Below are 24,935 nucleotides of genomic sequence, written 5' to 3'. Positions count from 1 at the left end.
TTAAGTTCAGTTTACTTAAATGTTTTAGTTTAATGAATTTTGTACACTTAAAAATTAAATGAACTAAAGTTAAACTTCATTGTTTAAGTACAGACAATGTCAAACAACATAAAACGGGGGAAATGTCATTATTATTACCTTTGAAAGTCTATTGGGTGCCACTAGTGGCAAAGGTAGAAACTTCATGATTATTTTATTTGAATGTATGAGGTGTAATAAGAATATAAGTGAACATGTAGAGACAATGCATTGTTTAATATGCGTATGCACGTATATATTGATGTGTTTATACATAAGCAATACTTACCCAAGGATGTGCTGTATTCAATGCAACCCTTCAGCTGTGACTTATTCATGATGCAGTATAGCTTCGAGTACCTTATTGATTTTATAAAATTATCACAATACAAAATGATAAGCTATCAATGCAACTTTCATGAAGTGAAAAAATACATGTCAGCTGTGTATGTGTGGTAGCTGAAGCAACCTGGATAAGTGTTTTTAGTCCAAACAAAAATATTGGTAGTTAATGTCTGGTTTAATTACGATATGTTGCTTAAATTTGGTTTTATCATGTTCATTTTAAGATATCTGTCTTCCCCATTTAAGTAGATAGGACTTCAGTCGTGCATGACCAAAACAACTGCCTGGAGGCGTTGCAAACATGGTTGAGACTTCACAAAAGGGACTTTTGGTAAAATGTAAGTATTATCATACACATGTGCATAAAGTAAATCCAGTGTATTTTTTCAATACACTGATGACAATAAGGAAGAACAGTGGTTTTTAGCAGGAATGTTTATTTGAGGAGCCCGTTTAACTGCCTTGTAGAAACTGAAAAATAATATTATTTTTGGATAATGATTCTGCATTGCTTTTCACTTATGTCTGCCAATGAAAGTTAACAAAACTAATAAAAAAAAAAAACAAGGACAACAAAAGTATCTTACTTTAGTTTGGCAAATGTTTGTACCAGATGTTTTCATTTAATATGTTATAAAAACACAAAAATACAGCACTGTCAGGTGCAAGTTCAACCATAACTGTGTTATTAAACAAATGTGTGGTTAACAAACACACCTCAGACTGATCATAGGTGTTTACCAAAAATACACTTCAGCAGACAACCAATTTTTATAAAAAACAACGATAAATATTTATGAAAGCATTAAGCAACTTAAACAAAAATATTGATGGACAAAATGAATAGGACACAAACTTCTTTGATTTTCAAGGTACAAAAATTTAGGGTCAGTTGACTAAATATGTGACCCTAAATGTATAAACGCTAGTGTACTTATGAATGTAATAATCAGTGAGAAAGCTCATTGCTCAGGGCCACAAAAGCAATGACGTAATACTGTATGAAAGTGCAATTTAATATTTCAGCTTGTTCCTTCCCAAGTCATCTGTCTGACAGACGTCACAGTTTTGTCATTGGTATGTGCAGGTTATTCCAGGGTCCCATCCACAGTTCCTCCTCATCCGATTGAGTGCGGTCACTGTGCGACCCTGAAGGATCTCTGGTCTCCTGATTGTCCACGGTGGACTCTTGTTCATCCACATTTTGTGTTCTTTCACTCCCTTCTTTCGGCACATTTGATCTTGACGCTATACTCTCTGGGCCTGTGGTGCTAGAGGCCAGGGACCCACTGGAGGGTCTGGTCGTGAGGTTCTGTGCACCCACCACAGAGGAGCCAGCGGGGATTACTGGGCTGGTTAAAGGAAGTCGCTCCTCGTGCGTAACGGCAAGTTTGTCCAGTTTCTTAAAGTGCTTTCCCATTCGTACGGGAGAGATCGGTTTGATGTTGTTCGTGTGTGGCACCCGTCGGGTCCGGATGACAGAGCCGTTCTGCGCCAAGTAAACGCTGCCGTTGATGTTGCTGTGGCTGTTGATGTTCGACAAACGGTTCCTGTGTGACTCCGGGACACTTTCTTCCCCAGTCGAGCTGGTCTCGTAGTCACGGTCTACAACAAGCTTGATCCTCTTTTTCCTTCCATACTGAAAAAGAAACACAAGTCTGTGATGACAATAGAATAATACTGGAGATTTTGACACAGCACACATCATGAGTGGTGCCAGAGCAGACGAGAGAGGCTGAGCTTTCTAGCTTTAAACAAGTACAACAACTAAGGCAATAAAATTACATCTTGTTGTACTTTAGTGCTTAATTCAAATGCATATAATAATGGAAATAAGCTTTTCTCCATTATTATTCAGTGCACTTCAAACTAAATGAGCTCACCTCAGTGTGTAAAACTCTGCTGTGCTTAAGGCGACAGGTGTAGAAAGTAAGAAAAAATAAGATGATTTGAACTTTTATACATCAGCCTCACCAGAAGATCAGACCGCCACTGCATGAGATCAAATGCAAGAGAAGGAAAAATAAACACTCTTAATGTCCTTTTATGAGCTCATTAGATGTAATGTGCTCATTGACCAATGCCTTAAGCCGCCTTTCCACTGTACACAACATTCGGACACGACTGTCAGAGTTCGCCCCCTAGTGGCAGTTGTCATGAAATTTCTATTTTATCGTAAATCATGCCAACATGGGAGAGAAGCTCACTCCAGCGCAAGAGCCTTTCATCTACGAATATTTACTATAGTAGAATCAATAAACATATAGAAGTGAATGAAACAATAAACAGCTATGCATATATGACAAAGACCGCCAATATTTTTGATATAATACTAAAAATAATAAAGTGTAAATATTAAAGTAGTACTTTTTTACTTATCAGCAATAAATCGTTTTTAAAAGATTTAAGTGTTACTGGTGAATTTAACCAAAAAAGATTAATAATTTTCACCTTACACACAGTTTTTGATTGAAATACACCGAAATACATCACTTCCGGTCGGCGTATCTAACGCTAAATTCGTACAAATGTTTTACGAGTTGGCTAATTTGTATTAATTCATAATACCACATTCTTAGGTTTTTGTACGATTAGGGGTTGGGTTTCGTTGCTGCTTTTTTATTAGAGTTGTACGTTTTTGCACGATTAACTTCGTATGAATTCATACGAATTAGCCAACTCGTAAAATATGTAAGAATTCTCGTGAGATCAGGCTGGCGTATCGCTTGCGTTGTAGTCACACAAGTGAAAAAACAGATCCAACGCTCAAAACGTATACGAAAATGACACATCCGCAGATGTTTGTCATCTCACAGCGACACTCCATAGGCAATGAATGACTTTATTATCAGTCGTCGTTTGTCGTGTACAGTGGAAAGGTGGCTTTAGGATTATAGGGTTAAGATTTTTTTAACATTGTACCAAAAGCTACTTTTCTCCTGAGTATTAATTGCTGATCTTAACTTTTGTAGGTTGGTGTAAAAGGTAAAGGTAGAGAAGAGGCAGCATGCCGGTTATTAAAGTGAAATCACAGAAGTGCCCAGTGAGACGAACCCCAGATAGAAAAAGGCAAACAAAAGTCCAATCAAACATCCACACAGGAAATGAAGACAGAGCCCAATCTTACTGAACATATCAGAATGTCATTCAGGATCGGCTTCCTCATCCTCCTCCTCATCATCTCTCAAGTCCCTGCTTCTATTTGCAGAGCTCGAACCATCATCAAGACCATCACTTGTGTCAGATGTCATTTCTCCTTCTTCATTCTCAGCTATAGGAGGAAGTTTGTCGATCTCTGAAGCTCTTCCTACACTGATGGCAACAGAGAAGCTGCCTGAGTTGTGGAAGACAGATTCTTGTTTTTCCTCTGAAGCATCACTGATGTTAGATCTAGACGACTGTGGATCTTCACTTCGGCCCTTAGAGAAACTTTCGTCCTGTTCTTTTATGTCCTCATCCTTATCATTCTCTTTTAGGGTGGTATCTCCTGATGCTTTGGACTTGTTTCTAATGTGTGTGGATGTAGACAAAGGTTTTGAAGATGACCAGTTGCTGTAGGCCGGTAATCTCTGGGAACCACTGCCAGTTGTAGGGTCGAAGTTTTCAGAGCTTGTGTTGCTGTTTTCGGACTGAGAGGATCTGACAGACACTGTTCCTCTGTCCTGTGTGCTGCTACTCCCTTCGCTCTCTGAACTCATCTCTGTCTCCTGATCTGATGCAGACCCATCCTCTGTCTCAGACTCTGTATCTCTTTCCATCTCTGTCTCACTTCCCTGGTCTGTCCCTGATTCAGTCTTTGACTCAGTCTCATCCGTCTCCGTGTTAGATTGGTTCTCTTTATCGGAGTCAACAGGACTTTGCTCCCGCTCATCGTCTGAGTGTAAAGTGCTCATTTGTGTTCCTTCTTGAAGTCTGTATGAATGGTGAGGTGTAAATGACACGACACTTCCTGTGTAGGACTGTCGAATAACGTCTTCACCTCTGTCACGCTCACTTCTCCAACCATCACTAGGGATACTCTGTGAGACGACCGAGATGCTCTCGTTACTGTCTCTGGTCCTGCTAGTGCTACTCATAGAGTTATTCTGCAATGTTTTTAAGATATTCATCTGACTTAAAACTTTGCCAAGTCTAGACTTTGCAGAAGGCATCGCTTCGTTAGTCTGGAAATAGCTGCCGTCAATGACCATGCCACTGTCTGCACTGTTTGATCGTTGTCTTGTTGTTGGTTTGGGGACGTCGATACCTCCACCGTTCTCCTCTGGAAATATTCGGTTGTTCTTCCACGGAAAGTGATGTGGTGAACCAGACTTTCTTTCAAAGAGTTGTTTTATGGGTGCTTTGATCTTACTTTCAGCCTGTGAGCTGTGAGAGTGTTTGATGCCCTCTGCTGGATGTTGTTCAAACTTTTGAGGCTGGTCGCCAAAAGCTAATTTAGGTGGCCTGCGTGGTGCAGCCCCACCTGCAGGTGGAGCCAATCCTCTGCCTTTCCTGGCAACCTGTTACGGTGATATCAGTCCAGGCTTCTTATCATACTGAACATTCTGATCAACTCAGTTCATATCACTACACAATACATCCACTAGAGGGCATTTCACATGACTTTGTGTACTTTGTAATGTATTTTAAGCTACATTGTTACTCATAATGCCATGTTAAACAATTTCAACCCTGATCCTGTTTCCTGCTGAATATTTAAGTCACAGCCAATGGTTACTGGATGGATGTCGTATCATTACATGGATGCTACCAGTGTGAAAATTACAACTCCCAAGGCAACGAGGGTCACCATCTAGACCAGTGGTTGCCACGCTCAATTTTTGAGACTTCCCCTGTAGATGCTAGCCTGGGTTTCCCCATGCTGCCTTGCATGCAAATTTATTCACGCTGCAAGTCTAGCATGGAAACCATGGACCTATTTTTTCCCCTGAAATCACAGAACGGGGAGGGGGCAGCAAGACGATGACGACGTCTATGCGATTCACCGAAGCAGTTCTGTTTATCCAACACGGCAGCATAAGCGAAGTTACTTTTCGATGCAGCCTTACATAGTGTTCTAAGTAGTTTTGAACGCAAGTTAATTTAATAAAAATAGCAACTTTTGCCATTAAACTATTTCATTTCCAAGAAGGATGTTTGGATATGGCAAGGCATGATAGCCACGGAGTTTTATAGGACCAACCTGCTAGGCATCGTCGTCGACGAAGTCCATTTAACTTATAAATGGTAAGTGGTATTTATTAAAATCATATTGTAATTTTGCCTGTTTTGTGGTTGTCACAATGCCAAGTTGTGTTGCTTTTCAATATCAATATACAGCTACCGGTTTAGTTGCATAGCTTTCAGCTGTGTGCACACGTACCCTATAAAAGTTGTTGACGCTTGAATTTATGTCGCTCTACATACGTCATCTGGTATAATTGAAACGATTGGCTATGAGCTACATATAAACGTATTTGATAGACATTTGCAGCGCCCAATAAACGGCTCTGGGCATTCGTAAACCATGCCTCAAATACGAGAAAATGAGCATGTGGTTCCCAGACCACGTCTCATTCTCTATGAGACTGGTCTGGTGTTAGCTAGGCTATGTAGATGCCGCAAGTAAGAGAATAAGCAAAGGTCCAGGTTAAGAATATCGGGATAACAGAGACAACTCTCAGCAGCCTGGCAACTAACGCTTTATTGCTTTTATGCAAGTCAAATTTAATGAATTCAGCATTACATTTTAAAAATAATAAATCAGTTTCACGCGCGAGCAGAGCATTCGCATCTGCAGCACGTGTAGTGTGGATTGGGGAATGGAGAGTCATAATTTGACAGGATTCATTTTTCACCACAACATCATTACCGTGCTTTGTTCCTTTAAATATTTTGGCATTTGAAAATTGGATCAATGCATTTTATGTCCTTCAAATATAATTGGCCTAAATAAAACGCCTCAAGTTAGAGGTTCAGTCTGGGCCCTTTGTAGATATTGCATTTCATCAAGTTCGAGGTTGGGGGTCTTGGGCGTAAAAAGGTTGGTGGCCACTGGTCTAGACATAACAATCCTTCATCTACATCTACAACATGAAAGTTTATTGAAAGGCACATTATCACATTTAGAGTCTTGTATTTTCTTTTAGTATGCAATGGTCAGGATTTTTTATGATCAAATGCCTCTTTTATTTCTTTCACTGCTCTTTGTATTTGTTTAAAGAAAACAGACAGAATAAAAAGGATAAACAATACCTCTCCTTCTGACTCATGTGAGCTGTAGTAGTAGCTGCCATCGTCTTCCATAATCACTTCCCCGAATTCATCGTACATCCCTGTCGGAGAAATGAGTTTCCGGCGGCTCCCGTACTGAGGTAAGTCATATCTGAGAGATGAATGAGGGATTCAAGCACACAAACATTTCAGTATAGAACATAACGACACTCAGGATTATACAATCATTCCGGCATTAACATTTGCAGATGTGTCACTATAACGCTATGAAACACAGGAGAATGAGGCTGTAAAAATGGCAAATGGCACTAAAAAAGTTTAAAAGCAGATCTAAAAGTGTCTTATGAAACTTTGGGGACAGAGAAATAAATGCCAAACCCAATAAGTGAAATTTAGTAGCTGAATTTTCTCATAAACTTTATGTGAAAGGTCAGAGCGGACCTTCATTACAGAGTCTGAGAGTCTCTGGAGAGCAGCAATGTTGGAGAAAAACCATTTCCAACAGAAAACAAGCGGAGGTTTTACAGTAACGGGATTAAATTGACTATCGGCAGCCTCATAGAGTCAATACATAAAGCTTTCTTCATTTGGTTGTTTTGAGTAAAAAAGATTCATTGGATAAGCAAGGCTTTAATGGTTTTCATATACACTTTTGCTTTGTCGTCCGCGTCGGCACGCAATTACACATGCAGACCACCAGTAGGCAGTATCCACGCATGTAAACCAGCACTTGTAGCAGTAGCAGTGCTTAACCATTCATTTACAGCTTCTACTTCTGTTCATCATGATGCCAATTCATGTGGTACATCGTTACCATAGAGAAAACAATTATCTTCACTATTATAGTTAGAAAAGATGAAAATGGGTATCCACAATGTTTCTAGAAAATATATTATCCAGAAGCCATATGCAAACACACTAACAGCAGATTTATTAAAGGTGCTGTGTGTACATTTTATGATGATCTCTTGACAAAAATGCTTTATAATCTACATAACTATATTATCAGTGGTGTATAAAGACCTTACATAATGAACTGTATTGTTTATATTACCTTAGAATGAGCCGTTTTTATCTACATACACTGCAGGTCTCCTTACATGGAAGTCGCCGTCATGTTTCTACAGTAGCCCTAAACGGTCAAACTAACGTTTAAAGGAACAGTCTACCCTTTTGCCATATTAAACTATGTTATTACCTCAACTTAGACAAATTAATACATATCTATCTTTTTTCAATGCGTGCACTGTACAGCGTGTCGTGAATGTGTTAGCATTTAGCCTAGACCCATTCATTCTTATGGTACCAAACAGGGAAGCCACCAAACACTTCTGTGTTTTCCCTATTTAAAGACTGTTACATGAGGAGTTATACCAGTAAGTATGGTGCCACAAAATAAAACTTTTTTTTGGTACCATAGGAATGAATGGGTCTAGACCAGTGTTTCTCAAACTTTTTCAGCCCAAGGACCACTTTATCTTCCAATTTCTTTCTGAGGACCACCTAACAGAATCTCACTCTAACACGCCCCCAAAAAACAACAAAATAGGAAATGCAAAGCTAGTATGCTCAGAAATTACTATATGAATTTTATTTCACTTGAATGTGAAATGAGTTACAGCTTAATATGAACAACAACTGCACATATGAAAAAAAACTGCAATTAAACACTATAACAGCCTAGGTCCCACTTAATGTCATTCCAAAGAGCCCTTAGTTTAAAACTGAGGTGGTGGGTATATGAAGTCTTGTAACTATGGTAACAATAAAATGCTGAAAAAAATGTTCCCCTTAATGTCCAAAATCACTGAAATTACAGGGATTTTACACATGAAACAAAAACTAGTACATTACAAAACTAATAGATCTGTGGATTTCAGTTGACGCTTGATCCTTCTTTTGACTCCTCTTTGGTTTAGCCACCGATCCATTTTTACGTTATTAAAACAGAATGGCAAGAACTGATATCACAGTTTTGCAAGTGCATTAAAAATCTACTTAAATAAGTGACAATTTGACAAAAATAAGTGACACTTGCCTAGTTTAGGTCATCTTTTGGCGGACCACTGGGGGGGTTTGGTGGACCACTAGTGGTCCGCGGACCACACTTTGAGAATTACTGGTCTAGGCTAAATGCTAACACATTCACAACACGCTGTACAGTGCACACATTGAAAAAAGATAGATATGTATTAATTCGTCTAGGTTGAGGTAATAACAGTTTAATATGGCAAAAGGGTAGACTATTCCTTTAAGAGGGTCGCACACCGGACGCACAGCTCAGCGTGCGCTGTTCTAAAAAAATCTAACACATTGTTTTTTATGAGTATACGCACACCGGCGCCAACAGGTGACGCCTGTCCACGCCGCCCAGCTACGACTTAAGCCCAGAATACACTGCAGGATTTTTGCCCTCTTATAAGAACATTAACTTATCACACTGTGCGACATGGATCGTTTAAACTCGGGTACGACAGGCATGTAAACTGTACGATGATGACAAGGAAGCTTCGGCGGCAGCGCCACACATTGCACAACGTCACCAGCATGTGCTCGTGGTAAACAAACACCAGTACGCAGGTCGTAGCAGCAAACACACTGTGTGGTGATCATGCCGAATTTCGGACACTGTCAGAAAACTATCGTAGGCTATCTTTGGAAGCAACACCTGAAAAACGGCCGTCTTTGAACCTCTCTCACTGTACGACATAGGACCACCGATGAAGAGCTACGATCACAGAAATCGCGGCGATTTCACGATGGCAATCTTTCGTCTGGGACAGCCAATAATCGTGCAGTGTTTTTGTTTTATTTGTCCTGTGGCGCCTACCGAAGCTTCTCTATGCGTTTTGAAAGGGAGGGGTGAGCTGCGAACTGTTTGTCGCAATTCGCAGTCTCACCACTAGATGCCGCCAAAATCTACACACAGCACCTTTAATACCGATCCTGTCAGAGTAGTGTGATGTGGAGCACACAAACATTTAAACTGATGAATGCACACTCACCCGTGATCATAATTATAGTAATCCTGTGTATAATAGTCCTGTCCTGGGTCGATGCCAGACTCCATAGAGAGTTCCTCTGGTCAGAGCAAAAAAGCTATAACTCAAAAAGTGCATCGCTTTAGGCAAAATCCTTGGGAAAGATGAAACTGCAGTGCAGAATGAGAAATGAGTGAATTTGTTGGTTAGGCACTATGCGACATCACTGTATATGTGTTTATAGAGTGTGTGAAGAACAATGCACAAAAAAGATTTACAATATAAAATTTAAAAAAATAAAAACATGCATATATGAAACGTAAATTGCCATGAAGCGGAAGAGCATGAATCCATATTCATGCATTAAAATATTGCAGGACAACAGAAAAAGAGTTTAAAGAAAAGTTAAAACAGAGGGATCATCTACCTCTGGTCTTAAGAGAGAAGGCCGAAGCAACTGCTGTTGCTATAAAACATGCAGAAACAAGAGGAAAGAAAGGAAGAATATTACATTTACAAATCTGTGTATAAAGTCAATCCAGGAGAATCAAGTGAAAACACAGGGGTCCAAAGTATAAAGAGCACATATATAAATTAATCTACTTTCTATTTTTCTACACTATTAGAAAGGATGTGTTCATCTTTTCGTGTTAAAGGATTAGTCCATTTTCTTAAAAAAAAAAAGTCCAGATAGTTTGCTCGCCGCCATGTCATCCAAAATGTTGATGTCTTTCTTTGTTCAGTCGAGAAGAAATTGTGTTTTTTGAGGAAAACATTCCAGGATTTTTCTCATTTTGATGGACTTTAATGGACCCCAACACGTAGCAGTTTTGATGCAGTTTAAAATTGCAGTTTCAAAGGACTCTCTAAACGATCCCAAACGAGGCATAAGGGTCTTATTTAGCGAAACGATTGTCATTTTTGACCCAATACATCATCATGTCAAGAGGTCGCGGATGACGTATGCGAAACTCCGCCCCAGTGTTTACAAGTGTGGAGAAAAAGGACCGTTCTGACGTTGTTGTATGTGGAATGATACTAATTGGTGTCTTTGTGTCAGTTTATTGTTTAAAATGGTCCGCAAATGTGCGTTTCATATATGTAACGCGTTACCTTTCCATGGCATTACGCAATTATGTGAGGTCGCGCTGGTGCATCACAGGACCAGAGGAAGATGAAAAGTTGTGGTTTAAAAGTGCATAATTTTTATTTTTCTTGTCAAAAATGACAATAGTTTCGCTAGATAAGACCCTTATGCCCCTTTTGGGATTGTTTAGAGTCCTTTGAAACTCTGTTGAAACTACATTAAAACTGTTAAGTTTTGGGGTTCATTAAAGTCCATTAAAATGAGAAAAATCCTGGAATGTTTTCCTCAAAAAACATAATTTCTTCTCGACTGAACAAAGAAAGACATCAACATTTTGGATGACATGGTGGTGAGTAAATGATCTGGATTTATGATTTTAAAATAGACTCATTTAAGCTTTTAACACATTGTGTGTATTTTTAACACATTATGTGTAAAAAAATAACAAAAGTTGTGTTAAAAGTAACACAACATATGTGTTGTTTCAATAATAACACAGAGATGGGTGGATTCTGGGACAACGCATTTAGTGTGTTGTCCCAGAATCAACACTAATGTGTTGTTTTTAACACATCCATTCTAACAGTGTACTTTTCTTATCACCAGATTTATGTCGTTTAAAATGTTATTGAATTGAGGAATTTTATTTATCGAAAGGTATTTGATAGTTTAGATTTAGTTTTTCAGGTTTCTGTTTCCTGTGTAGGAAAACTTAACTAATGGATCCGGAGGGTTCTTGTGTCACCCTGAAGGGCTTTATTATATGCAGCTGAATGTATATTATTCTAAATGGCTATTTATCAAATGAACATTAAGGGCCAGATTTACTAACAGCGTGCGCAAACGCAAACCATAACCATTTGGCATTAAGTACAGTAACTACTGTCGGAATTTACTTGAGACATGCGGTGGATCATTAGTGCTGAAAAGGTGTTGTCTAGCCATTTTTGGGACTGACCTTATTGCATTTGCATTTCTAGTTTCCTTTCCAGATGCAAAATTTATGGGAGGAGATTATTTAATATTACTGTGTGATATTACTGGTATTTGCGTCATTATTTAGTGCAGAATAAATCATGTCTTAAATAAATTTGCACTTGATTGTCGGAGGCATCAGATCAGACATCGGGTGGTACAAGGCAAGAGGTTTTTTTTAACACGTAACAGTTTATTTGGAATTCCAGAGGAACATATTATTCAATAATTTTGTTTGCCAAGCCATGTTATCTTTTATTTGCTGAAGGAAATAAAAGAGAAGTCACTCGGAGAAGTCACACAATACCAGAAGTTTTAACATTTCTTGTTAACATTCATTTTTGTCCACCAGTTTTTTTTTGTGTACTATTTCTTGGTTAGCTGGGATTTCACACCCTGAGTTTTCGGCTGAGATGTCCGTGGTGCTGAACTCAAGTGCATCAGGCGCTTTTTGGGAATTGCGCTCTCACTCTAATTTGCCCCGTTTAGTAAATCTGGCCCTAAATATTAATATAAGTTGAAGAACAACACCACAGAGAGCCATGGAAATAACATACAGTACAGTATTGTGCATATGTATGAAATCAGTAATCTGGAGAGTTTAATCATTATTTAAAATATCTGACCAGAAAGATGTAATTGACCAATCAGAATCAGCTATTTCACATAACAACTGTTTAACTTGGCAGATGAACTGTTTATTTTGCTTTTTAATATGTGAAAAGGTAAGAAATTATTCAACATTGGTCTGTTCATAGTGCTGCTTTCCACATTTTATAAAAGCAATAAACAACTTTAGCTGTACTCATGGACAATTGATTTTATTTTATGCACTTACAAATAAAACCTCCCCTTCCCCAAATAATAAAAATATCAGCATTCAAGTCAGAATTCCGAAAATGAGAGATGAAGCCACGTCTACAGATGAGATCTTTCCTCCTTCATTATCATTCCCATCAAATAGCATCAACTGATAAAAATCATGACCAATGAACTGTCTCAGGATGGGATGTCATTTGAATATAACACAATCGAAAAGAATAAAAATACATACCTCTTGATGGCCGTACCCTCTCCTGTGAGGAGATAACAGAATGGAAATAAAGTCAGCAAGATTATCATGATAAAACCTTGATATTTAATATCTAAAAAGTATTTCACATTCTGTGTGTAAAACTGGACTGTCAGAAATTTAACAAGGCTTCAAATGTTGAACAGATTTAAATGCATGAGATGAGGAATTTTTCACTGTTGCCTTTGATAAATAATGTGTGAGGTTGACCAAATCATTTTTTTCTGAGAATATAAAGGTGTTTTTCCTCTTATCGAGCCCATCATTTCATATACTATGTACCGTGATGACTGATTTCTAGTTTTGTTCTTAAATAACTTTGTTTTATTCATTTTTTATGGCCTTTATTGAGTAGGGGAGTTGGATGAGAGACCGACGGTAAGTGATAGGAGGAAGTTTAAGATCAGAAAGTGACCCGAGTCAGATTCAGACATAAACACGTCACCAGCTTTATTCTCACTTCTGTAAACCAGAGAGAGAAAGATGAAGATCAAAGGTGTTAACATGAATCCATTATGAGCAGAGTTCAAAAATTGACCAGTTCTTCACAAACCCGGTGGACCGCAGCAGTACTGACGTCAGCAGTTTAGGTCGAGCCTCAATTCCCCATCTGATATATTTTGATGTTCTTTCTTTCTTTCTTTATCCTTCAAGCCATTCCAGCATCTATACTGTAGCTATATTCATGGCTGAACTGGTACATCCATACACAAGTTATTCCACACAAGTTAATCAATAAACAGGTTGGGGAAGGGGCAATTTGGCAACTCCAATTCACCTAACTTGCATGTTTTTGGCTTTTGGGAGGAAACCAGAATACTCAGAGTAAACCCACTCGAACATGCAAACTCCACATAGAAAGCCCAGCCCCATTTGATTGTTCTCATCAAGGATAAAGTATTTTAAAAAATAATGATTTGTCTCACTCTTCACTGTTTGGGTGCAAACATAAAATCTCGCACAAACTCGTGTCCCTTAAAGGAATATTCCATTTTCTTAAAAGAAAATCCAGATAATTTACTCACCACCATGTCATCCAAAATGTTGATGTCTTTCTTTGTTCAGTCGAGAAGAAATTATGTTTTTTGAGGAAAACATTGCAGGACTTTTCTCACCCCAATGGACTTCAACAGAGCCCAACATCCAATACTCAACTCAACACTTAACAGTTTTTTTCAACAAAGTTTCAAATGACTACAAACGATCCCAAACGAGGCACAAGGGTCCCATCCAGCGAAACGACTGCCACTTTTGACAAGAAAAATAAAAAATATCCACTTTTAAACGTCAACTTCTCGTCTAAATCCGGTCGTGATGCGATAGCGTGACCCCACGCAATACGTCATGACGTCAAGAGGTCACAGAGGACGAACGCGAAACTCCGCCCTAGTGTTTACAAGTGTCTTGAAAGAGGACCGTTCCTACGTTGTTGTATGTCAACTGATACTAATTCATGTCTTTGTGTCAGTTTATTGTTTACAATGGTCCGCAAATGTGCGTTTTATATATGTAACACGTGACCTCCATACGTCTCTACGCATTTACGTTAGGTCGTGCTGGACCGGACCTAGACGAAAAGTTGTGCTTTAAAAGTGCATATTTGTTATTTTTCTTGTCAAAAATGACAATCGTTTTGCTAGATAAGACCCTTATGCCTCGTTTGGGATTGTTTATAGTCCTTTGAAAAAAAAACTGTTACGTGTTGAGTTAAGTGATAATAGTAGGTGTCTATTAAAGTCCATTAAAATGAGAAAAATCCTGCAATGTTTTCCTCAAAAAACATAATTTCTTCTCGACTGAACAAAGAAAGACATCAACATTTTGGATGACATGGTGGTGAGTAAATTATCTGGATTTTTCTTTTAAGAAAATGGAATATTCCTTTAAGTCAGGATACTCAAACAATCAAAGACACAGTCTTAGAAAACAACTAATCAATGATTGTCTCTCCATATTAAATTGGTATCGTAAAAAGTTTTTACACATTTCAACTACAAACTACTCTTAGTGTCTTAGAGTCCACTTTTCATCTCTGATATTCATAGACACAGTTCAGACACAGTTACACATGCTTAGAGAAACATACAAGAACCATATTTGATACATTGTAAAGAAGCAGAAGTTAGACAATCCATTGATAGGAATCTGATTACCGTATACTGTATGATTAGATGTTCATTACAGCACAACACGCCCAAGTAAAGAGTATTAACTCTTCCATCTCTGTGTAAGTCATCTGTAAACAGTTTTTATTTAACTAAGCACTGCAGATGTTCATCTCAGACAACATGATCTCACAAAATTCTGTGGGATAGTCACTGATTTTTTTGCTAATTTTTACGTGGCATTCTCACAGATTGGTTACTCAACTGCTTTTTCCTATTTTCAAACCATTGTCATTTCGGTTTAGGGTTAGATTTGGTGTTTGTGTTAGTATGTCACTTAAGTATTGGTTTATACTATTTTTTTCTGATTTATTCTTTTATATTTTCTAAACATTAAACAATTGTCGCCTGGCGTTGGGGTTAAAGTTGGGTTTGGGTATGGATGTCATTATATGTAAATCTAACCCTAAACCGAAGCGACAATGGTAAGAAAATAGGACAAAACAGTTGAGTAACCAATCCGTGAGAATGCCACGGAAAAATGTCTAATTTTCCCACGGAAATTCTTGAGATCAGGTTGTCTCAGGAGAGTTTATGTGCTTAATAGTTGAATTTAGTGTTATCAGTGATATTTCCCCATCAGTTATGAATGTAGGCTCATGTAATAGTTATGTTGACAATATATGCTAATACCTGTTCATAACTTTCTTACAGGAATGTGTCTGCATTACTCTCAGCTGGTACTGTACTACACTGCACTGCCATGAAACCATGAAGTGGGAAGATACTGTCACACTTTTTGAACATTGCTGCCAACAATAATTTTAAAATGCACAAAGTAATATGGTAACATGAGCTACATGAGTGCCAGGTGATGAATCAGACTAAAACTAGCGTGAGTAACTTGTAAAAAGTGTCGAGATGACCAGATAGCAGATGTGAATGCACATTTAAAGATCTCCCATGTGTTTTTGTTGTTTACATGCAAGTGTCAAGATCCAATCAGTGCCAGATATCTACAAAAAAGAAATCACAATCGGTGGACAGTGTAAATGCAACCATAAATGCTGACAGATGACAGATGGATAAGAAAAGAAGAAAAATTAAGAGTTGAATGCATGACGTGTATATTAAAGCTTTATATCAGACATTCATCCCAACCAGGACTTATAGTCCATCATTAAGACTATGATGACAGAAGTGCTTTGTAATCATCCATTGTGAACTTACTGTACACAGTTTAATGAATAAAATGTCTTTAAAAATATTATTATTACACTCACAAAACTGTCAAAAAAAATACAGTATGATAAAACACATCGACACAACATACCAATAAGACAAAATGTAGTGTATAGTTTAAGGAATTACACAAAGAATGTTATTATATTCTACCTGCAGTATTTTTATATTTGTCTTTGTGCATACGTGTCAGATTAAGATGAGTTTTGCGTTTCAGTATCTTGAGCATGGTCATGAGTGACATGTTTATAAGATGCTATGTCAAGATAAAAACACTTCACTTTGAAAGACAGCACAGTGAATCAATTATACTTTACAGAGCCCCTACTTTCCTTCTCATGATTTTACAGTGTCTAAAAAAAAATCCCAAAGTCTACGATGACACGAGTTATGGTCTCCAACTGAAATCTCTTTTATTGGACAACAATGAACACAATGAACAGTTTACTTCCACAGTTAGTTGACCTGGACTAGGTGCACATTATTATAATTCTGCCCACTTCTGCCTTTGTTTTCATAAATTAAATTAATTTTATTTACCCTATAAATTTACTATTGACTATTCAAGTAGTATAGAGTAGCACTTGTTGTTTGTCGTATCTATGATCACATATGCAGACATGGTTTCATGTTTTTGAATCCGTACCTTACCAATCTGTTATGTTTTGCTCATGCCGTGCTGGTAAAGTTGATCAGCATGGTCATTTGCTTTTTCTGGATTAGATTTGGACTCATATTGATAAGGTATTAAAGACGATATTGTCTCCTGTTGGAGTGTCACATTTCCGTCACTTGCTTGAGGTATTTGGTCAATCACAATGCACTGGTTAGCTGGCCAATCAGAGCACACTGCGTTTTCTCAGAATGATGAGCTTGGTACAAATCAACGTGTTTTGGAAAAGCGGGGCATAGATGAGCAACAATAATGTATGGTATGTGAAAAATAATGTTTTCTGAACCATAAACCACGCAAATACATTGCATTACACCAAATACACAAAATAAGCTATTTTTAGTAATGTCATAGGGGCTCTTTAAGGGGATCTGGGGGTAAAACATCTACTAAAATTCAATGCATACATCACTAGTATTAAAATAAGTGCGCATATAAATGCACTTCTGTTTAATTCCATAGCATCTAGCTGTTTTTAACGTTTGAACGAGACCTTTGCAAACAGCCCTAAAGTAGTAACAGCGACAAAGAGAGTGTCACAGGACAGTAGATTGAGATGGAAAGAGTTTTTCCAGCTCTTCCACAAGTGAGTTCATGTTTGGATTGGGCTGCGGTAGCGATGCTTCCTCTACAGGCTCCGCCTCTGACTCGCCGACCTCTAAGTCGACAGACACTTGTGGTTTGAGAACAACCTTTGGTGTCCGCTGCTTTTTATCTATTTGACTGTACATGTTGGCAACGGATTTCTCTATGTCTGCTATGTTCTGGATGTTCTTAAGAATTCCTTTGAGTTCCCTTCTGGCAGGCTCGGGGTCTGGAGGAGGAGGCGGTAATGTGGGGCGTGAGGACACAGGTCGCAGAGATGAGACCGAGGGAAGAGGAGGAAGGACGAACGGTGAAGCGTTTACTGGGCGGGACGAGGACGGAGATAGGGATGGAGGGAGGGGAGGAGGAGGTGGAGGAGTAGGATGGCATGGGGCAGGAGAAGATGGAGGGTCAGGAATGGACTGGGGAGGGGGACTGGATAGAGGGGGTGATGGTGGATGAGGAGCAGGTATATCTGGAGGATCAGGTATGATCTCCACATTGACCTCGTAGGACTCCGCATCAAGACAACCGGTCATTCTGCTATATTTCCGCAGAACTGGTGGTGTTGGTTTGCGATTTGGAGGAGGCGTTCCATCACTCTGTGTTATGATTATGGCCGGGGGTCTAGAAGATCGTGGGGTCTCAAAGACAGAAAGAATAATTTCTGAAGAGAGTGACCCACGAGAGTCCTGACCTTGCCACTGCCCGATCTCTTGCAAAGCCTGCTGCTCAAACTGCCGGGCCTGTTCCTTTACCGTCAACTTAGGCTCTGGGTCTTCGATCCCGTCAGACTCATCCAGCATTTCCTTACTGTCCCCAAGCTCGGACCTGAGCAGCTCCCACTGAACTGGGTCCATCACCACCCCTCTGCTCTGTAGGGCTTCACTTGTTTCCCACTTGTGCAGTCTAGAGGGTAAAGTCCAGGAGTGACCCGAGCCTGCAGTTGGGAAGCGCAAGATGGATTTTTTCAAACCTTTCATCCTGGGCGAATACATTCCCAGGAGACATCTCAGACGGTGATTCTCAGGACTGCCGAGGGTGCCGTCATCAAGGTACAGGGGGTTGGTAGTAGTTAGCGGGTTGTCATCTGAAAGGAAGGTGATGTTGCTCTCTGACTTGGGCAAGTTGTTGAGCAGGACTCCATTAGCAGTGGACTCTTTGTGAGCAGTGATGGCACGGGAGGCAAACGTGCTGATGAGGCGCTGGCGATCGCCCTCCTTTAGGACGCACCTCTTATTCCTGCTTTCGGCACATCCGTAAAGAAAGACAAAGACCAGCTTAATGAAGAACGTGAATAGCAAGGTAGACTGGGAGGTGGGATAGAAGCTTGCCACAAAAAGCTCTTAACTAGTGTGCTAACAACACAATGATAGCCAAATACCCAATGCAACAAGGTTTCTGTGAAGACCACTGACACAGTAAATACTGATTGCTGATCAGGAGTAAACGTCCCACAACAACAAGCCTAAACTATAGATAACACAGTGCTAGGCAACTATTTGCAAGGAAGGAATGTGCTTTCTGGCAAACATTAAAAGAATAACAATCACAAATATATAATTTATACATTATTTGTATTGTCCACAACACTTACTTAGGTCTGATATCCAAGAAATGAAAACGAAGGAAAAGAAAAAAGATTTATGAAAATTAGAGACTGAAAAGTATGTTGACACATCAACAGCATCAAGGCCTATTCTGAACGTCCAGTCACAGTGAAAGACTGAGAAATATGCTATTTTATAGTTAGTATTCAACATGGGATTATTGCAAGATGTGGTGGCAAGATTCAGAGAACCATATAACTAACAAATACAAAAGTGATTGAATATATGCTTTTTAGTATTACTGTTTAAAGTCAGAACATTGCCCTCTTTAGATTACAACAGGTACACTGATACCAGTTCAGTTATAGTTAGGGGTAAGAATTGTATTATTGTTGTTTCAGCACCAAGAAAAGATGCTGACGCAAGAAGATTACTCAGTAAAATCAAGAAATGCGGTTTTGCTCTTTTTTCAAGCTGGTCCGGTATTTATCATGTCTGGGTTGGGTGGCCAACATTTAACAAAAGACAATCTGCCTATTTCAAGCTTTATCCAGTAATTGCTGCTTGCGGCCACATTTATGACTGAATGTGGTCCAAGATATGATGAGTAAGTGGACTTCTGGGAAACTTAATGACATAGAAATTTGGGATGCAACTCCTGTAGTGGTACTAGTGGGAGGATTTGTCTTTACAAAAGCTATTTGTGCAAAAGCATAAACAAGAGGTTGATTATTTATACAGGCCCATTTTCAGGGTTCCCACACCTTAGTTACATTCAAATTCAAGGACCTTTCAAGGACTTTCCAGGTCTAATACCCTCAAATTCAAGGACTAAATGTGGGGACACATTTTAAGTGAGAGCAAGGTTACATCGTGTTACCTTTTAAGATATATTGTAACAGTTCCCTTTCGAGGGAACTTACACTGCGTCACTGCGGTGACCTTTTGGCAGTGCTGGGCAAGCTACTTGGAAAATGTAGTGAGCTAAGCTACCAGTTACTTTACATTAAATGAAGCTTCACTACACTGAAGCTACCCCCCTGGGAAATGTAGCAAGCTAAGCTACATCAATAGTAGCTTGCTACATCCAAGCTACTTTTTTATTTTTAACCAGTTTTATTATGTAATTATTTATTCAGTTTCCATTTAGAATTTTGATAATTATAGGCAATTAAAGCATAATGTAGACCTAGGTACTTCACATTATTGGGTGGTTTCCAAGACAGGTCTCATTCTACTCCCAGAATAAAATACATGAGTGAGCTGCCTTAATTTTTCTAAAGCAACTTAAAGGCTTTGCCTAAATGTACAAATGTGATACCTTTAATAAATCATCTGAACCCTTTTGGTAAAAGATATTTTGTTATACCAAAAGTAACATGTCAAACTTTGTCAAAGGGACTGGTAAATAAGAGAGGTTAATATGCATAAACATTTTTTTCTTTGCTAACAAAAGCAACATTTTTCATCAAATCATATCTATTTATTAACACCTCAGTGCAGTACAAAACCATGTGGCATCAAATCAGATCTTAATGATCAAATTCAATTTTATTCACTTAAATTTAAACTAATTTACCCACGCCCTTTCATAAGCAGGAATCTTGCTCACAGCAGGTTTAAACTGTTATTACATGTCATATTTAATATAATACTTCATCCAAATATAAATCATGAGGCAATTATGTTGAAAATTCTACTTGAGATGTACTGTAGGGTAGAGCGAGGTACAAAGTAACGCTTTTTGGCTTTGGCTCTATCATTAAAAAATATTTTAGTTAGATTAATTATTTTTACACAAATCAACACACATCTGTGCTACAAATGAAAGTTTGTTTGTGGGACCTACTGTTATCGTACAATTACACTGAAAGTAGTCTTAACATAAAATGAAGAAATATCTTAACCAAAACATATCAAAACTTTTCACAAATTCACAGGAGATCATCTTCTGACAGTAAGAGAAAAAGACAAATTGCTTGTCATTGTATAAATATGTAAAGTAGCTGCGTTACAACTAACCCCGTGTTAGTTTGTGTCCCACTCACCACTACTGTATTTAGTCACCCTGATAGTCATTAAAATGCTTACAGTGATTTCTATTCAAACTAACCTTGTTTACACCTATTGTACATCATATCCACAATTTACTTGGGTACAATTTAACCATGAGGAAATGTTTTCTTGATACCTTCAAGAAATTCAAGAAGATTTACAACTTTTTAAATCTGACGACTCCTCAAGGCTTTATGGGATAGAAAAGCGTCCACTGATCACAGATGGTGTCAGAATCTCAAGAGAGGCAGTATATCATTTTTATTTTCCAGTATTTTTTATCTGCCGTTTCATTTGACTCGTTTGACTATGTTTTCCATACAGGGAAGTATGCAAGTAATTACTTTAGGAATGCAAAATAGGGGCATTTATTGTATTCACTGGAATTCAGTGAGAGTGCCTTCATGAAAACATCTGTTACAGTTATTAAGTATCTTGAACTTGAAACATATTTTATATTGTGCTGTACAGCAAGATGAATTTTATGAAAACTCATGATGTATAAAGATTCTGTGCCAACAATAGCTGAAGGTATAAAACTTACATTGTGCTGTCGCCGAGCTCTTCATACAGATTATTTGTGGCTGCACCTCCAGATTTAGCGGCTGGTAGAGACATTTGAATCCTGGCTGTTTTTGCACATTCAGCCTGACGCCTGTCGAAAGATTCATAAATGAAGGACAATGAATGTATGAATATATACAAATGGGTAAGTATGCATATACATGTTTACTTGTATGAACCAATAAAGCATTAATACTTGTTAAAAAAAAATAAATAAATTATTCTGGAGTCTGTCCTTTACAACAATTGTTTTGTAGTCTTTTGTTTTATCTTTGCTTTTATGATACAAATGAAAGATTGACAAAGATAATGGCAATGATTCTGACAGCTGAGAGTTGAGAAGCTTTTTTATCTTGCTGTATCCCTCAACCTTCAGCTAATTGTTTTCAGAAATAATGTTAACACAATACATTAGACTGGGCCACAGGTCTGTTTTGAGATTAAATAACATTATAAAGGCAAATGATTAGGGCTGTGCTATTAATCTTTTTAGATTTTCATTTTTTTCACCACGTTGACTAGGGCGTCCAATTTTTTTTTTTTTAATTCGCTGTGCAAAAGGCTGTCAAGTGCATCTCGGAGAATGGCGCGGACGCGCTTTACACTGCAAGCGGACAAGCGCGCCACACGGCCGAAATTAGAAAGATGTGGTCCGGACATCTGTCAATGTCTGGAGGATAACTAGCCAGTTGATAAAACATCTCGGAGAATGCCCAACCCTACCACCTTAACTAACAATTTTTCTGCGGTAAACCCTGTTCATTTTCAATTTTTTATTCAAACAATTACAAAAACGGTAAAACAGTATAGTGTGATTAAAATATAAATTGCATGCCGGTGGACTGATGTGTTTGTAAGGCACTTCGAAGGCACCACACACTTCGACATGTGTAGCCTATTGCAACACTTACTTAATTAAAAGTTTAAATAAATGCCTGTTTTCAAAGTCACAGAGTTAATGTGTTAAATAATCATGATTATGATTTTTATGATTTTTACTCAAATAATCGCGATAATGATTTCGCCCACAATCAAGCAGCCCTAATAATAGAATGAACTTTGGATTTCCTCAGGCGATGTGCAGAGTAAAAACATTCTTGAAATTGTAATAGACATTTAGTTTAATTGCTAAACTACAAGGGAACCAAATTTCAATGAATTTGAACGACGCACACAGTAGTTTTACCACCCGCAAAATGGAAAACAATGGGAAAAAATAAAGTGATGACTTTCTAGTTTCAAATGGCCAGTATTTTGTTATTCTTGAACCCATAGACATAGTCTTGGTGTCATTTTAAAGTTTTTGTTTTCTATCTGAACAACTAGTTTTAGCATTTGACATGCTTTATGTATGTTCAATAGCTATTTCTAGCTCAAGCAAATCCACAAACTTATATAAGGATTTATTATTTTTACAAGGTCGTCTGTTGACTGCTAAATATAAAACCCCTTCAATATAGAAGTCCAGTCAGCAAAAAAAAAAAAAAAATAGAGTACCGGCACTTCTTTTGGGCCACTTAACTCTTTCCCCGCCAGCATTTTTAAAAAAGTTGCCAGCCAGCGCCAGCATTTTATGATTTTGACAAAAGTTTAATGCCTTCCAGAAATTGTTCTTCTATAAATATTTAAACAAACAATATATCAGATGAAAGAACAGACCCTCTGCTTTCAAAAAAAAAAAAAAAAAAACGTTTCATCCTACCTTCATTAATTCTCTTGTAATCACCTCTCAAACATGGGTAGGTTTCTTCAAAAACACCCAATTTTGAGCAAAAAGCTGAGATAATTCCATTTTTGCAAAGGACTTTTGATGGAGATCAGATGCAGAGCGATCTTTAAAACATACACGGAGTTCTTTCTCTTTTACGTGAGGCGCTACTTCCGGGTTGTATAAGTTGCGGAAGTGCGCCACCAGGTGGATAATAGCGGTATTGCGGAAAGATGGAAAATCTCGTCATTGGCGGGGAAGCGTTTTGGCGGTGAAAGAGTTAAAGCACTGTCTGTACCTACAAAAAAAATGCAATTTTCTCAGATTTTTGCTCAAAAGTGGGTATTGTTTAAGAAACCAACCCATATTTAAGAGGTAATAAAAAGAGAACAAATGTAGATAAGATGAAACACTTTTTTTTTAAAGCGAGGGTCTGTTGTTTTATTTGATATATGTTTATATATTTAAAGAATAAATTTTTCTGGAGGGCATTAAACTTTTGTGAAAATCATAAAAAATGCTGTCGCTTGGCTGGCAGTATAAAAAACGCTAGCGGGGAAAGAGTTAAAGCAGCAGTATGTGTATGTAAAACAGAACAATAAGATACTCACTCTTTGAATCTGACGTTGGTGCATTATGGGGGGAGAGAGAGAGAGAGAGAGAGACAGTTGTTGGACCTCATGTAACAACAGGAAAACAGGACATATTTCACAACATTGTCTCTGTAAAAAACAGCATCATGAATGTTAAAATCTGCTTCGTTCCCCTAGAGTGCCAATTAAATTCATCCCAAAGTGAATGCTGAATCATTCCCTATTGATTTTTATATGACAGCTCACTCCTAATTAGATTGCTCTGTGTTTTTCTGTCTCATTCTCTGTGTTCCAGCTGGGTGTTCTTGACATCTACAGGTGTATTATATGACACAGACACAGCTGGAAACAAACCGAGGTCATATGACATTAATAAATCTCCTGTCACACTGAATAAACTTGATTCAACTCTTTTCAAAGCTGTTACTGTGGTGAAACTATTCTTAAATAGTGAAAAACTGCCTAACACAACAGGATGTTTCTACCTGAACAACCTATTACATTGGTTTTCTTGGTCGCCAAGTGAGAAATCGGCAGTGTGGGTATCTTCCCACTGAAGCAACCCTTTATCCCACACAGGCCATGAATATTGCTTGGATACCAGCCGGTTAAAAACAAAACTACTCAGAAAAGTGAAGTTCACCATATGTTTGGTTTTGATTTTGTTATGTAATTGAAAAAAATCCATATTTAAAATGTGGTGCAAGAATTATTTTAGAATGCTGTATTTCAGAGAGAAAAAACTATATTCTACAGGAAAAATAAAGGATTTTATCCAAGATAATATTATTAATTCTTAAAATATTTTACCCGCAGACATGGCCTTGGTTACATCAGCAGAAAAGTAATTTAAGAGCTAAAAAGAGTTTCATGGTGTACTGTAGGTGGACACACTCACTGTCGGTATGTGATGATAACAATGAGGATGGCAGGGATACAGCACATGATTATGATGACAGCGAGAGCCAGCAGAGCTCCTTCGGTGTATCCCACAGACTGAACGGCCTTATTCACGCTTTCCGCAACTTCCGGTGTACGGATCTCTAGGATCCGTCCTCCACGACCCAAATATGGCTGGAACTCCTTATTGATGTCCAATAACTTCCCATCCAAAAACCTGTTGTAAGTGCAGACATACAAACACATGATTTTAGGTGCTCTTGTATAGG

The 24,935-nt window shown here is 38.2% G+C and overlaps 1 protein-coding gene across 3 annotated transcripts in view; it reads right to left on the bottom strand.

Annotated features, from left to right (window-relative positions):
* Nucleotides 1-783: 783 nt before the first annotated feature.
* Nucleotides 784-24,935, bottom strand: part of pcdh15b (protocadherin-related 15b) — a 297,173-nt gene continuing 273,021 nt past the window's right edge. The window contains exons 31-38 of one of the 3 annotated variants that reach the window (XM_055175304.2): nucleotides 24,665-24,883; nucleotides 21,446-21,556; nucleotides 12,674-12,695; nucleotides 9,985-10,023; nucleotides 9,582-9,655; nucleotides 6,598-6,727; nucleotides 3,491-4,862; nucleotides 1,872-2,002 (exon numbers count right to left, since the gene is read on the bottom strand). In XM_055175304.2, coding sequence (XP_055031279.2) covers nucleotides 3,507-4,862; nucleotides 6,598-6,727; nucleotides 9,582-9,655; nucleotides 9,985-10,023; nucleotides 12,674-12,695; nucleotides 21,446-21,556; nucleotides 24,665-24,883 — 1,951 coding nt within the window. In that variant the 3' untranslated portion in view covers nucleotides 1,872-2,002; nucleotides 3,491-3,506. Of the gene's footprint in view, nucleotides 2,003-3,490; nucleotides 4,863-6,597; nucleotides 6,728-9,581; nucleotides 9,656-9,984; nucleotides 10,024-12,673; nucleotides 12,696-21,445; nucleotides 21,557-24,664; nucleotides 24,884-24,935 lie in introns of all 3 variants that reach the window. The other 2 variants (XM_073866717.1, XM_073866716.1) reach the window with 2 other exon arrangements.

The sequence above is a fragment of the Misgurnus anguillicaudatus genome, chromosome 4 (genome assembly GCF_027580225.2).
Source record: "Misgurnus anguillicaudatus chromosome 4, ASM2758022v2, whole genome shotgun sequence".
Lineage (NCBI taxonomy): Eukaryota > Metazoa > Chordata > Actinopteri > Cypriniformes > Cobitidae > Misgurnus > Misgurnus anguillicaudatus.
Note: the sequence above shows the minus strand (reverse complement) of the source record. Positions and strands in the feature narration are given on the sequence as shown.